The 14,635-nt window shown below is 41.6% G+C and overlaps 1 protein-coding gene across 1 annotated transcript; it reads left to right on the plus strand.

Annotated features, from left to right (window-relative positions):
* Positions 1-1,107: 1,107 nt before the first annotated feature.
* On the plus strand, positions 1,108-8,525 carry TMED5 (transmembrane p24 trafficking protein 5). The gene is made up of 4 exons (XM_086462756.1): positions 1,108-1,299; positions 3,480-3,577; positions 4,235-4,418; positions 6,892-8,525. Exons 1-4 carry the CDS (start codon positions 1,108-1,110, stop codon positions 7,108-7,110), a joined length of 693 nt encoding a protein of 230 aa, XP_086318882.1. The 3' UTR covers positions 7,111-8,525.
* The last annotated feature ends 6,110 nt before the right edge of the window (positions 8,526-14,635 follow it).

Raw genomic sequence — 14,635 nt, forward strand, 5'->3', positions numbered from 1 at the left:
CTGTACAAATAGCCTTTTTTGAGAAAAAACAAGTTCTGTATGTATTCATAAAGTACGAGAAGATTCATGAATTGCCTCTTATGAAAACTGGAAAAATCTACTATACAGTAGTTGCCAAAAATGTCCTGTACAACGCATCTCAGTCACTTCAAAAGTCCCACGCAACTGGCAGGGCGCCTAAGAAGGCAACAGCAAATACATAGATCCTGCCTGGCTGTCCCATGACCAGCGAAATTTAAAAACAGAGGAGCGAGAACCTGGCAGCAGAGAGGACGCGAGATATTAAGGTGGGGGCAGCCTTCCCCGCAGCAAGGCGCTGCCGCCGCCCGCCCTCCTCCAGCAGCACGGGGATCCCTCCGCCGCCCGCCTTTGCAGGCCCGGCACCCGCCCCGGCGGGGATCCCTCCTCCGCCGTCGCGCCGCTCCGCCCGCCGCCAGCTACGGCTGCCCCGGGTGGACGGGGAGCACGGGGCGGCGCGGCTCAGCGACGGCAGCCGCCGCTCCTGTGGGGCGCCCGGTGGCGGCGGGGGAGGGGGACAGGCACCCCGAGGACCCAGAGCGATAGGCCCAGGCTGGCCGAGAGCTGGCGGCGAGAGGGGCTGGCCCGCCTCAGGGCCCTCCGACGGGCCGCTCGCCACGAGGGGAAGGGAGAGGCGGGAAAGGGGTCCGAGGGGATCCCTGTCGGTAACAACAGCACCCCGGAGCCCCCTCCAAGCACCCGCTGCCCTCCCCACACGACTCCGCTCCTCACCCCGCTTCAAACAGCGCGGGCCATGGCGGCGGAAGCCCGCCTTCTCCGCCAGGCCCCGAGAGCGCATGCGCAACCTTTGCGCACGGCGCGCGACGGCCGCGGCCGTACCTGGGAGGGGAAAGCGCGTCCCGAGCGGAGGTAAACCCGACCCACCGCGTCTCTCCGCCGCGGTGCACTGTGGGCGGGCGGAGAGCCGTGCTGCGCCGCCCGCGATTGGGGGAAGCGAGAGAGGGGGCGGGGCCTGCCACGCCCACGCCCCCCCCCCGTGGGCCGGCCCCGCCCCTCGCTCGGTCCGCGTCGGCGGGTGGGATGCGCGAACGGAGGGCGCCGCCGCCGCCGCCGCCGCGCGCCGCCGGGATGGCGCCGTGGCCGCGGCTCCGGCTGCTGGTGCTGCCGCTCGGGTGCTTCGCGCTGCTCCTGCCGCCGCCCGGCGCCGCCGAGTTCAGCCCCTCCCTGGACAGCGACTTCACCTTCACGCTTCCCGCCGGGCGCAAGGAGTGCTTCTACCAGCCCATGCGGAAGGAGGCCTCGCTGGAGCTCGAGTACCAGGTCAGGCGGGGCGGGGCGGCGGGGCCGACCGGGCTCTCCCCGGGAGGGCGAGGGGCCTCCCCGCGAGGTGGTCCTGAAGGGAGCCCGGCGGTCCCGTATCCTCCTGGGCCGTGGGGCGGTGCCGGGCGGTTCGGCTGCCGGTTCCCTTTTCCGCAGGCCAGGCTCTGCCGGCGGTGGCGGTGACATCGCCCGCCTCTGGTACCGGCAGCGTCTTCCCGCCGGTGCCCTGCCCTCGCCCGGGGCCCCGGCTGGGGCCGCCTCGCGGTCCTGCCCGCCGCCAGCGCGGCCCTGCGAGCCATCCGTTAAAACGGCAAACACGGAGAAAGTTGCGGGCTGTGACCTTGGGTCGTGGCTCTGAAGCGTAAACGAAATCGTGGCTGATGGACAAAACACTTGCGTATCTTTGTGGTGACGTTAAACGCTTTTATCTCAATGATGAAAGTTTTTCGAGAACAGTCTTATTCAGCTAGATGAACGTTAAGGGCTTGATGCCCTTCTGGGGAAGAGCTGGTATCTCTGGGAAAGTTCTCGGCTTTTTTTTTTTTCCTTTTTTTTTTTTTTGTTTCCTTAAATACTTTTTTTAGTGGAAGAGGCAGGTGAGGGAAGCTGCAGTGAGTATTTTCCCATCCTGTTAATGTGCCTCAGAATTGGCCAGGGTCTGTCTCTCTTCCCCTCACCTTCCTTTTTTCCCCTCTGCTTCCTAACTAAAAACACAAAGCTGCAATTCCTGATTATTTTCTAATTATTGTTCCATACAAGAATGAAAGATTGAGGTGTTCAAGCTTTGTTCACAGCCCTGTCTAAGGAAAATCAGGAGTTTATTTTGCACTGACAAAGTAGGATTTTATTTTAATCATAATCAAAATAAAAATTTTCTTTTACATAGAACAAATGCGTATAACAGTGGATTTATTTCTACTCGGGCATAAACTTCTCAGCACTACTGCTAAAAGTAATGATTCACCTTTCTATATGTGTAGAAAAGGAGCTCTGTATGTTATTGGAAATAGATTTATTTTGTACTTAATTATCCTGAATTGTTAGTGGCTAAAGCATAGGAATGTTTAAGGTAGGATGCAGGTCATTGTCCAAAGACAATGCAATAAACACTGTGCTGATATGAGGTTTTGTTACGGGTGTTTAGATTGTATCACAGCCCTAAAGGTATGTCACTATGTATGGCTTTTAATTTGATCAGTCGTTAGCTACTGATTTTCCTTGTCCTTTCTCTTTTTTTTTGGTAAGCCTCAGTGTCACTGTAAGTTGGCACAAACTTTGCCCTGAATTTCAGCAGAAGCAGACTGCTGTACTCAAATAGCTTGTTGGAAAACAAGGAAAGAGAAAAATCCCATAGCTTGGGCCTAAGTAATGTCATAAAAATGATCCCTCTCCACCCCGTTCCGCAGTTTCCGCCTTCCTTATAGAGAATTTCTACAGCACAAGGGACATGGTGATACAACTGTAGCCCTGTCAAACAGTTAAAGCAGCACAGCCTCGTAATGCTGTATACACTCATTATGAGCTTAGGAAGCTAAATGCCTTCAATTCCTTCAATTCCTTCTACCTTTGGGAAATAAGAATGCCCTGGGAGAATTCAGACCTTAAATCCGCACTTAAAGGCGAGAATGTCTGTGGTGCAGCTTTGGCATTGGACGTCTGGTCCTGTCTTCCGCGCTGTTAATTCACCCAACAAAGCGATCTTGGGGATGGCGCTGCGCGGATTGTGCCCTTGTACAAGTACATATGTGTAGCTACATAAAAGCTACAGACCTTTGGTATAAAATTTCTGCCACTGAACTAGCGCTGGTACATACCCATCGATGATGTCTGATGTAGAAATAGTAGATTTTGGTATTCTTACAGGTTGTCTGACTGCCTGTTGATGAAATCGTACGCATTCTTAAAAACAATCAGGGAAAAGTTCCATATAAGCCCAGCCTAGCATGATTAGCTCCTATTTAGTTTTAGGATTTGAAATGGCTAAAATGCTTTTGGGGTTGAACCAGTTTTTAATCTGTTTCCAGTTAACTTGGTGGGAACTCATACAGACAGATTCAGCTCTCAGATTCTTTCTGCGTCAGTTCCCGTACCTAAAAATGTTTGCCTTCCCTAAAAATGGTGCCATCAGCAATGCAAACAGGAATTCCACTGGTTGGAGGTTTTTTTTGTTTGTTTCACAGGTTCTAGATGGAGCAGGATTAGATGTTGATTTTCATCTTCTGTCTCCAAAAGGTGAAACTCTAGTTTTTGATGAAAGAAAATCAGATGGAGTTCATACGTAAGTTTAAAATATTCAAACTTAGAAGTGTTACGTAAAGTGCTTTTCTGGTTTCTTTAACTAATACAACTAAAATAAAGGTTGAGTACTTTTTATTCCTTAGTATTACAAAAGACTTTCTAATAGGGCAGTTTGAGAATACCAGTTACCTTTTGATAAACACTGAATGCTTTTTACGTGGATCTTCCCATGAAGTGAAGGATGGTTTTGGTTTAATAGTCAGTGAACAAAACCAACAATGGTGGAGTTGAAAAAGGTCTCTGTATCTAATATCAAAAGATCTTGTCGGTCATATAAATAATAAGCTGAAAAGTCCTCTATTTTTCCAGTCCTTTTATCAAAATATGTAGTAATTATTGTAATTCCACTCATGTTACAGCTGTTTGGTAATGATTAACAAGGATTCAAAATCCCAATAAAAGAAGGAAGTGCTGTCTTCATCACTTCAAGCCTTTAGAGTCAGTGGGATTGTTTTGCTGTGACTGTGCAATCTGTGATGTGTCCTCAGTTGTTATTTTTATATAAAAAGCATACTCAGTTATTTCTAAGTGCATGACTGTCAGTCTTAAAGAGGAAAGTTTGCTTACAAAAACTCGCTTTTTGAGAACCAGCACAAAAAGTGTAGTTAATTTATTGACATTCTGCTTACATACACAGAGTGGAAACAGAAGATGGGGATTACATGTTCTGCTTTGACAACACATTCAGTACCATTTCTGAAAAGGTGATTTTCTTTGAACTGATCCTGGACAATATGGGAGAAGACGGACAAGATCAGGAAGACTGGAAGAAGTACGTTACAGGCACAGATCTCCTAGATATGAAATTGGAAGACATTCTGGTTAGTATTTGATCTTTAATTTTTTCCAATGTAAGAACATTCAGGGGAAAAAAGAAACCCTCCATGTCATTTAGCCATTCTGCCTTGCTCTGGTGCATCACCTGAGAAACTATTCCAGTTCCATGTATTGCTTTTACTGATACATGAAGCCTTGCACCACGGATCTTTTGCTTCCACACAGAAGCTTGAGAATATTTTCAGAATAGACCCTTAATCAGCAAGAAGAAACTGCCTAGCTCAAAGTCACTCTGTTTCCAATTCAGCTTCCTTTCTTCCTACTGCTAAAATGGGACACTTTTCCCTAGCAGCAATGAAATGAATATTGATAGCATTAAAGTATTGCTTGATCCCAATGATCTAGTTGGAATCACTGCATAGATTTTTATCAGTGTTTGAAAACACTGTGGTAGCCTCTTCTTCCTATCTTTGCAGAAGTGCCCCAACCAGTGTATGGATTAATATTTCTGTCTTCAAGAATTGATATATTACTTTATTAGGTGTCTCTCCCCCACCAACACACCAAATTTTATTTCATCTTTTCAAACTAATAAACAGGACAGGAGTTAATCTGTACTAGAGTGCAGGTTCACCTTTGCAGACATTCTGTGAATGGTAACGTTTGCTTTAAGTGTACACTGGCCCTCTTTGATGTAGGATGAAGCCTCCTGCTGAGTCAAAGCTTTTGTTTCCTTTCATGATCATTAAACGTTGAGATTACTCCAGCAGTAGAGGATCATTTGGTGTTCCTGTACCACTGTTCTTAGTGCTTGGTAGGATGGAGCAAGCCCTTGTTTGCTGGTAGCTACAGACAACAGGTATCTTAAAAAACAAAACAAAAAAACCCCAATCAAAACCACAACATCCCCACACACTGAATACACTGGTGTAGAGAATGACATTGTTTGTACTCTATTTATTGCAATGAAGAAAATGCAGATCTTTTTAACAACAAACCAAACAATGTTCAAGGTCTTTTATAGGCGTGTGATACACTTTTAAGTAGTTAAAACCAAACACAGAATTTGAAGAGCTGGCCAGGTTGTCTTTAAAATTGGCAATCAAGACAATTAGGGAAAAAAGGCTTATAGGGGAAATTGTGAATAAAATCCCTCTCACACTAATCCCAAGCAATACTTGAATGGATTTCATAGCTACTTGTGTACATACTGGTATCTCTTCTAAAACAAAAAGAAATGCAGAACTCTTCTTTATTTGAGAGCCTTGCAGGTCTTATAAAGTAGGTAATTTTTGTGAAGTTGACATCAGTAGTTGATGCTATTGTTTACTTAAGTTATTACTTTACTTGCAAGTTCTGTGAGAACTTACATAAACACTTAGTAGTTTAATTTTTTAAAGATAAACAACATATTTGCTGAGGAAAATGGGGAATACTGTCTTTATTTTTAAAGCTTTTTTATGGTGTTCATGTTCCTTATTGTGTAACACATGACCTTTAGTATAATGATAAAGTTATTTCGCTTCCAAAAATAGCTCTTTTGAAATCTTTATTAAATATGCAACAGAGAAAATGTCCACAGAGAAAAACGTAACTTCTGGGATTAACCTTTTTTATGTATTTATTTATAGGCTCCTGTTACTGCACACATTGCTCTTCTCACTAAAAGTTGCTTCAGGATCCCATAATTATATCAAGAACATAAATCAGCACTTCATGAGATCAGCTTTTAGGTTGTGGCTATCTATTACGTTATGGATGAAACTTTTTAACAGATCACGGTACCAGGTGCTTACTTTGTAAACGCAGAATAAGGAGTGGATCTGGAGTTGCTGTTAACGGGCAGCATGTTCATGTATTTCCTCTGGTTCCCTGAGACACACTGTGTGTCCTTTGTAAAACCTCCAGGTGTCCCATTCACAATTTATTGTCAAAATTCTGCTGTATCAAAGCTGAAGCAGCAGTTTGTAGCCACTACAGTGAAAGCAAAAAAGAAGATGGGAGTATAACACTACTTTTCTTTTGCTACAGCTATAGTCCCAAGGGTAGTTTGCATGAAGAAGTGCCTTAATTTGATTATCCGGCAGGAAAAAAACCCACTACATTTGTCTGTTACTACATAACTTGTTTTGAGATGAGTTCTGCAGAGATCACTGCTTTTTACTTGCCTGAATACCTGGAATCACAGTTCCCCCAGATACATGGAATATTAAAAAAATTGTTTTAGGTTTGATTTCTCTCTCACCTCCCTAGCCTGTTTCACAGGGAAAACCCAAATTACTGTAGAACCTCAATGCTATGCTAATTAAGCCTTTTTAGGTGATACCCAATAAACATGCCAGACAAATTAATGAAAGTTCTGTGATGAGGTATATATTTTAAAGTGAAATTAACTGTCTACTTGGCAAGAAATTACAGGTGGTAATACAGTATTAATATTTGGGTTGTGTTACAAGCTATACATTGAATTTGCATGGGGTTTTTTTCTTCTAAAACCACTCTTTTGTTACTTACCAGGAATCCATCAACAGTGTCAAAGCCAGATTAAGCAAAAGCGTCCAGATTCAGACCCTGCTCAGAGCATTTGAGGCTCGTGACCGAAACATACAAGAAAGCAACTTTGACAGAGTGAATTTCTGGTCCATGGTCAACTTGGGAGTAATGGTGGTGGTATCAGCTGTTCAGGTTTACATGTTGAAAAGTCTCTTTGAAGATAAGAGGAAAAGTAGAACTTAATATTCACTATGATCCTAACAATGTAACAGGTATGGGGCGAGAGGGGGAAGCAATAAACTACTATGGTAAAGAAAAAAGAAAAACATGACCTTTCAGGTTCTTTTGAAGAGGCAGGAGACACGGTTTTCAATTCATGTTGGGCTTTTTGGTTGTTTTGTGGTGGTTGTCGTGTTTGTTGGGTTTTTGTTGGGTTTTTTGGTTGTTTTGTTTGGTTTTTTTTTTCATTTTCAACATGAACAGAATGCCTTGCCCCAAGCTCTTCCATTTTTGCAAGTGCTACTAACAATATTTTTTTGTACTTGTAGCATTTGTTAATGACTAACTTATGCATAGCACATAGGATGCTTGGTGCATATGCAAAGTAATGTTAATATTGTAATTTTTTTTCATGATCACATAAAACTTCAAGTGGTAACTTAGACATTGATTTATTTGCTGTTAAACATTGAGTGAATTTATGTATGTGCCTAAGTGTTTACAGGATTGGGGCCCACAGGGGTAGTCTACAGCTACTGTCATTTAGCTTCAAAGTTACCATGGTTTTAAAAAGTCTCAGCTTTTGTTGTACAGCATCATGGAGAACCACTGGGCCGATATTGTGAGAACAAAATGAGAACTCTTTTTATATACAGATGACTAACATCAGCACTTTAAAAAAGCACTAATGTGAAATTGAATCTGTGTTAAAAAGAATTGGAGAAAATCAAATCGGTGCGATTCCTGTTCATAAGTCTGTCTGTCATGTAGTTGTACCGCCCTGTTTTCCTTTTTGGCTGTTACATGAGATTCAAGAGAGAAGTGACTATATGGTGTACAAATAAACGCACACACACCTTGAAGTTTGGTTTGCAAACTCTTAGTTACTGTAACCTCATGTAATAGCTAGTTTTCAAGAAGTCATTTCTTCGGTCATTATTTCCCTTTAATAAAGGGGGTGTGTGTCACAGTATGTGAAAACATTACCTTAACATTAATTTTTGTAGTCTCAAAATCCCTCTTATTTGCCAATTTATTTTTTAATTTTTGTCTACTACATCTATGACTAATGTAGCAGTCAATAGGGTGACTTCCACAGGTGTGAAAAACCAAAGCTGTTCACCTAAACCTTCCCTTTCTGCTCACCCTCACAAGTCTTTTAGCTGTGTAAGTACACTCAGAGGAGCAGTGTTTCTTTATCTCGCTCTTTATACGAGTAAGGCATAAATCACAAGAGCAGTAAGTAAAGGCTTCATATTTTAGGATCAACTGAATATGTAATATCATTTAACTAAGGCAAAGCTATCCTCGAATCAGTAATTTGTAATTTCTAGATGAAGTGGCTTTTAACAGTGTAATAAGGGTATGGAGAATTTTTACCAAAACCCCTGGTGCATGAGAATCAACTTTTTTTAATAAATCAAAGTCAGTAATTTTTACGGTGTGCCAAGTCACCAAAATTTCCTGTATAAATGTGTTTTTTAAAAACACTTTCTTTAAAAAAGTGTTTTTAAAGTCTGTATATTAGTGTTGTGGCTGTTGTTGGGTCATCTGGGTATGAACAGCAGAATTGCAACTTCAAGACTTTGTAATTAAAAATTATTTTATGGAACTAAAACAGGGTCGATAGATGCATGAAGAAACACTTTGTTCAAATGAAGCAGCTACTAGCAAGGGCTACAGTACATGGAAACAGCACTTCAGCTTCAACTTCAGACACTGGGACCTAGCAATAATATTTCTAAATAGTTTTTATAAGTAGAAGTATTATTCCTTACAGAACTTGCTATAGCGAGCTCCAAAGGCTCTTGAGCTACTTTTTTTTTTCTGCAAATCTGTGTCCAAAATAAGATTATTTCCCTTGAGGGTTCTGCGTTATCTTCTTTTTCCACGTGATACTTTTTATGCTAAACTGCCTGGAATTTGAAAGCTTATTTCTGTGATCAGGACAAAGTCTGCAAAAAATTAATTTTTTCTGCTAGAGTGGCAAATAATATTTTTCTGCCACTTCCCTGTACACTTCCCAGTACCAATATCCCCCATATCTACATCAGGGCATAAGCCAAAGCTCACTCAAGTAGACATCCAAGGTTTTGATCAGGTCCCTTCAGCGTAGGCAAATCAGATACTTAGGGCTCTGCCCCTGTTGCTAGAAGAGGAGATCTATCTTCACTTGCATCACCACGAGTGTGATGCTGCAAACCATCTGCAGAATGCTGAACCAGCTCTGTGAAGCTGTGCCTAAGACATCTACCTCTTCCATCAAAGCTACTAGATTCCAGCTTAGACCTCCAACCCCTGAGCTCTGCCGAGTTTTCCACGGACACAAGGGATTAGGCTCCCCAGCTGCTCTGCTGTGCCCCTGACAGCAGTCACACATCCAGTGGCAAAACAGTACGGTGGAGGAGCTTAAGCTGCTAACGAATGCAGGCTTCTCTGAGCAAAGACACAAGACTGAGCTGCAGCAGTTTCTCCGATTACAAATAGTCTCTGGCAGAAGGAAAATAAACTCTGCTGACAACTGTTGTGTTATCTGGAAGAAATTATTATTTTGCAACTAAGAGCTCTGACTGTATTTTCTCCCCATTTGAGGTTCATTACAGCAAGTGAAACAGGGAATAGCTATTAAGGTAATTGTGCTTTCACTGTGGCAGCTGGAACATGTTTATCATAGGTGAAGGATTTGGCATTTAAACTTGCAGATAAGTAAAGTTTCATTTGGATTTTGAAGAGTAGATTGCTTTTAATTGTATAAAATTTACAAAGAATATAAATTAATTTTTTTCTTAATGGACTTTTTATTCAGAATTAACTGTTTTACGACTTGCAGATGTTGAGTAAAATTATGCAAAACAGATTTTCAATAAATGAAGTTTAAACCTGTGTTTGCATTCTTTGTTTTATAATGAAGGAAGAATGCTTTACCTGGGAATGCTGCAGAAGATCAAGGATGCTAAGCTAACAAGAACATTGCTGTTAGTAATGCAAGTTTTTCTTCCTCACGCAGTGTTCAAATTTTGTTCTTATTCACTGTAACCCAAAATCAACTTTATCAATGCAAATAACTTAGGATTTATATAGGTGTCAGATCAGAATGACACCAGCCTCTGATCTTTGTAAGAGAAAACACATTTTGTTTTGAAATTATCAGATGCATGTCAGGCATAAGCTTTCCCTCCCCCCCCCAATATTTGCATCTTAAGTAATACTTACATTCTGTATTTCACCTGCAGTTTATTACATGCACACAGAATGGCGTAGCTTCCAGTTACACAGGCAGTAATGTTAGGAGCAATTCTGGGAAGAATAGTAGGTACTGTTGTGCAAAGTTATAGTAGAGATCAATAATACTAATAAGACTAGGAAAGTTCCGTGTTCAAAGGAAGACCCTCAAGACAGTCTAAGTCAAGATAGCTTGGTATTAAATCGGCACCTGTGACTTCAGGAAACCATTTGTCTAGTTGAGTGTTCCTTCTTAGTAACTAAGTCCCAAGTTTATCACCTCAAAAAAAAAAAAAAAAAAAAAAGAGATATCCCAAGGAACAGATCATGGGAATTTGTAAGCTTGCGAGACCACAGAAAGACAGCAGCAAGTTGACACTTGAATTCAAAAAAACACTTTACTGCTCTAACCCAATGGCCATCTGTCCTCGCAAACCATTTTTAGAAAGGATCTTACAGAAGATACTTGTCTTGGTATGTTGTTCTAACTTGTGTGCATATTTGGGCATTCCCAATTAACAACAGTACATAAGTCACATGAAACTAGGAATTTAAAAAAACCAACATTTTTTCAGCAGCAAACATTAACTGACATAATCTGATGACTTGCTGAATGCTTCCCTTAATTCTTACATTTTCCTCCTCTAAAGAAACAATTTATTTCACAGTATCAGTATTTTCATTTCTGATTAGGTATAATCAGCATACTAATAACACACACCTAGGAAAAAATAGAAGGAAAATAGAAAAGTAGTATCATAGAATACCAAACTGTAGCAATTAAGAGTCCCATAATACTAATTACTACTAGTTATTAATGTGTAATAATGTCACATTACTCATAAAAGACGACAAGATCCTGAGACTAAATCTCAAAATTGTGGAGCAGTTTTTTCAGCTTAATCAAGTAATACATGTAACAAATCCAAGCTTGTTTACTGTTTCATAAGACTCCTGAGAAACCTGGGCCTGTCCGGAAGCCTGCTAACCACATTGTTCAAATAACAAAACAGGAACTTCCTTTTTGTACTGTGTTTTGAATTGATGAAGAGATACCATAAAATACTGAGGTACACCGTTATGTTGGGCAATTCATGGTAGACAGAACCATGGTTTGACTTCAAAAGATAGACGCTCAGTGAAAACTTAGCAAAAGCCGTTTTGGTCAAAGACAGCAGAACTCCATGATTAAGTTCCGTTTCCCAGTCTCTCGAAGCACACGCTGTGAGAAAGGACACCTTCTGCCTTAACTTCCTCTGCGTCCAGCACAGCACTTGTACCTCAGGCTGGCACGAGTCCCTCGCGCCTCACGCGCTCTGCCATGCGGCACGTACTGCCTTAGCTCGGCCCCTTTGTCAGGTTGCAGCACTATGCTCAGAGCCCACAACCACGTGCTATGGTAAGAACACCGTGTTAAAAGTGTTGTGCAACAAGCGACAGCAATGACCTTTTTTTCTTTCCTGAGAAATTTTAAAATAAATGTTTACATTATCCTAAAGACTATCCCCAAGAGTTAATTAAGACAGCTTGGAAATCAGTAGGTTGAGCTATATCTGATGGCTTTAAAAATTAAGTTCTGTGCCTGCCCTAGTTTCAAAGGACAATTCTCTTTGAGACTGGTTCATTTTAACACTTACCAACTTTTGGCGCAGACAGGAGACATACAACTCTTGGTTATTGCTGAGAAATGGCTTATGTTAAGCCCACTCTTTTCCATGTTTTCCCCCTGCTCCAGTAGTACCCTATCACAGAAACTCACTATTCACACAGGAGCAACACTAGTACAGAGGTCAGTAAACACCATATTGGTAAATTATTGCAGACCAGAGCGAAAACCGTTGTATGATTTTGTTTTCGAAACCAACAATTTACTTAACGTTACTTAATTTTTATCACAGGTAAAGATAAAAAATAGTAATAAAATAGCAATAAAATAAAAATATTTAGTAGTAAACACACCTACACTGCTGAAGTTTCACCAGAAGCATCTGAGTTAGATCATCTTCTCTCATGGTATCAGTTGCTCTAGTTGAGGAGTCAACAAGACTTAGAAGCCATACAGCTCACAAGTCCCTTTCTTCCCTTAGCGTGACCAAGTTTCTGGAAACAAGATATCCTTCTTCACGCTCCACCTGCCAAACTGGAATACAGGTGTGTACAGAAGGCAGAGAGTTGCCAAGAGAGAAGTTCTAAAAGCATGTATCTATAGTCCGTATCTTTATTTCAACATTATGTTAAGGGACCTGACATCAACCATGTCATTAAGGCCATTTTTCATTATGCTGGAGGATTTCAGGGAGTAGTAAAAAGTTAAAGTCAAGTTGAAGACACCCGTGACTGTCCATACAAAAAGCTTCTGACACTTCAATCAATCCCAGTTCCAACCAGTTAATGAGAAGACTCTTGATGACATTGTCTGGAGAGCCAGGAAAAGGGCAGAACCAGACCCCACCACCCCCTCTCCAGGGCCCTGAGCATGCTTCAGCCATTAGTCACTTAGGCTGCCTCTCCTGAAATCGTTCTTCCCAGTCACTTCTTTCCCACTGGATGGCACCACACAACTGGGAAAACGGAAGCGAGCTCAGGTGCCAAGTGGCCAAACAACCAGGAGCTCCCAAGCTTCAGCACTTACCTCTGAATGACTGAGGTGAGCACTTACAGTACCTGGGCTCATTACCGCAAGCAGAGAAGAAAAAGCATGGGAGGAAAGGAGGCACAGACTGAATTAGCAATATATTCCTCTCTTGTTTTACAGTCCATCAAAGGCTGTCTTTCTAATACACATTTCATAGCCCTCTTCAAGACTTCCTTAAAAATAATAAATTCCCCTTGTAATGAAATATTCAAGTTGTTTCTCATTGTGTTTCTCAGACTTGTGTATTTCTCCACAGAAGTACACGTATTACATACATTTATATACACATACTTTTCTGGAACAAGCCAGTTAGCCTCCCTAGTCAGTTTGTCAGAAAGCACAGCTCTGAGCATGGATTTTGTACAAAAAGCATCACTTCCCTAAGCAAGGAACTCTGCATTGTTCTTGTGATAAATTCTTAGTTCTACCTTATATTCTTCCCCTTTTCAGGCTCACCTTTTCCTCCTGCTACCACTACAAATGTATTTTAACATCCTACAGCCTGAAAACCTTCCAAATTTTTCATGATTTCCCCTTTCTCTGAATTTCCAACCATTGTTGATAATATCTAGAATTTTACTTGGTGCTTTCCAATCTTTGCTATCATGCAACCAATTTGTGAAGTTATGAATTCCAAGTTAGAGCAAGCAGGTGAGACACACAAAGTAGGCAGCCTTACTTGTGTTCATGAGAGAAAGGTGTACACAGCAAAGCAATAACCACCACGTTGGATGATGACACAAGCGAGTGCAGTAACAGCAATGGTTTTGTGAGTACACACTAGGAAATGGCAGAGCACAAACGAAGTACTTTGAAATGGTGCTTACAGAAGAACAAACTTTATTTAGAGCAAGATAAAACTATTAATTAGCTTCTTACTATAAAGCAGGTTTCAAAGCAAGTGAGCTTAGTAGAACAAGACTGAAGATGTTAAGATCACAAGTTAATGCTACCACACCGGACATTAAGTAAACAGAAGACTAGGAAACCAAAACCACATGGAAGTCAGTCAATGCCAAACACAAAATAGCTAAAAATGGAAAGAGAACAGAATATTGTCAAATTCAGAAGCTGGAAACAAATTATATGAAGTGAAAAAAATACACACTGGTGAAATACTACCAGTGAACAGATTAGGAGAAAGATGATATAAAAAGAACCGTATGAGCTACAGCTCTATTTGAAAAATTAGTATTTGCAAGCCGGAATATTTCGGTGTCAATGAAAACCAGAACAACTGTTGGTGTTACGGTATATGGATCGCAATGCTGGAATATGAAAAAATCTGATTAAAAAAATAGCAGAGATGAGCTAGCTGAGAAGAACATTAAGGGATTCAGAAATGCAATAAAAACATAGCAACAATACACAATATTCTGTTTCACTGTTGCTGAACAACAGCAGTGAAAGACTAGCAAAAGCACTGAATTCAAGCTCATTCTCAGACTGCGGCACAGCTTCTACTTGTACTTTTGCTTTTCTTTCTGCTGTCCTGACCATCTTTTCTAGAAGATGGTCATACCCCTTCCAACTTTCTTCAGGGACTCCAAGGGATTTCTCTTTTCCCTTGCCCTTCTCTTCTTTATACCTCAGTCTACAACAACAAAATCAATCAACTTTTCCACAAACTTCAGGTTGACAACTCTGATTTTTTTTTCCCCCTCACACATTACTGTGTTTTTCTGATCTCAA

Source organism: Leptosomus discolor, chromosome 3 (assembly GCF_034619465.1).
Source record: "Leptosomus discolor isolate bLepDis1 chromosome 3, bLepDis1.hap2, whole genome shotgun sequence".
Taxonomy (NCBI): Eukaryota; Metazoa; Chordata; class Aves; order Leptosomiformes; family Leptosomidae; genus Leptosomus; species Leptosomus discolor.

Bases quoted from the DNA above. Each gene is read 5' to 3' on its own strand.
- TMED5 (XM_086462756.1), top strand. From the start codon at position 1,108: ATGGCGCCGTGGCCGCGGCTCCGGCTGCTGGTGCTGCCGCTCGGGTGC. The intron at 1,300-3,479 runs GTCAGGCGGGGC...TTTGTTTCACAG, and splicing joins CGCTGGAGCTCGAGTACCAG to GTTCTAGATGGAGCAGGATT. The intron at 4,419-6,891 runs GTTAGTATTTGA...GTTACTTACCAG, and splicing joins TGAAATTGGAAGACATTCTG to GAATCCATCAACAGTGTCAA.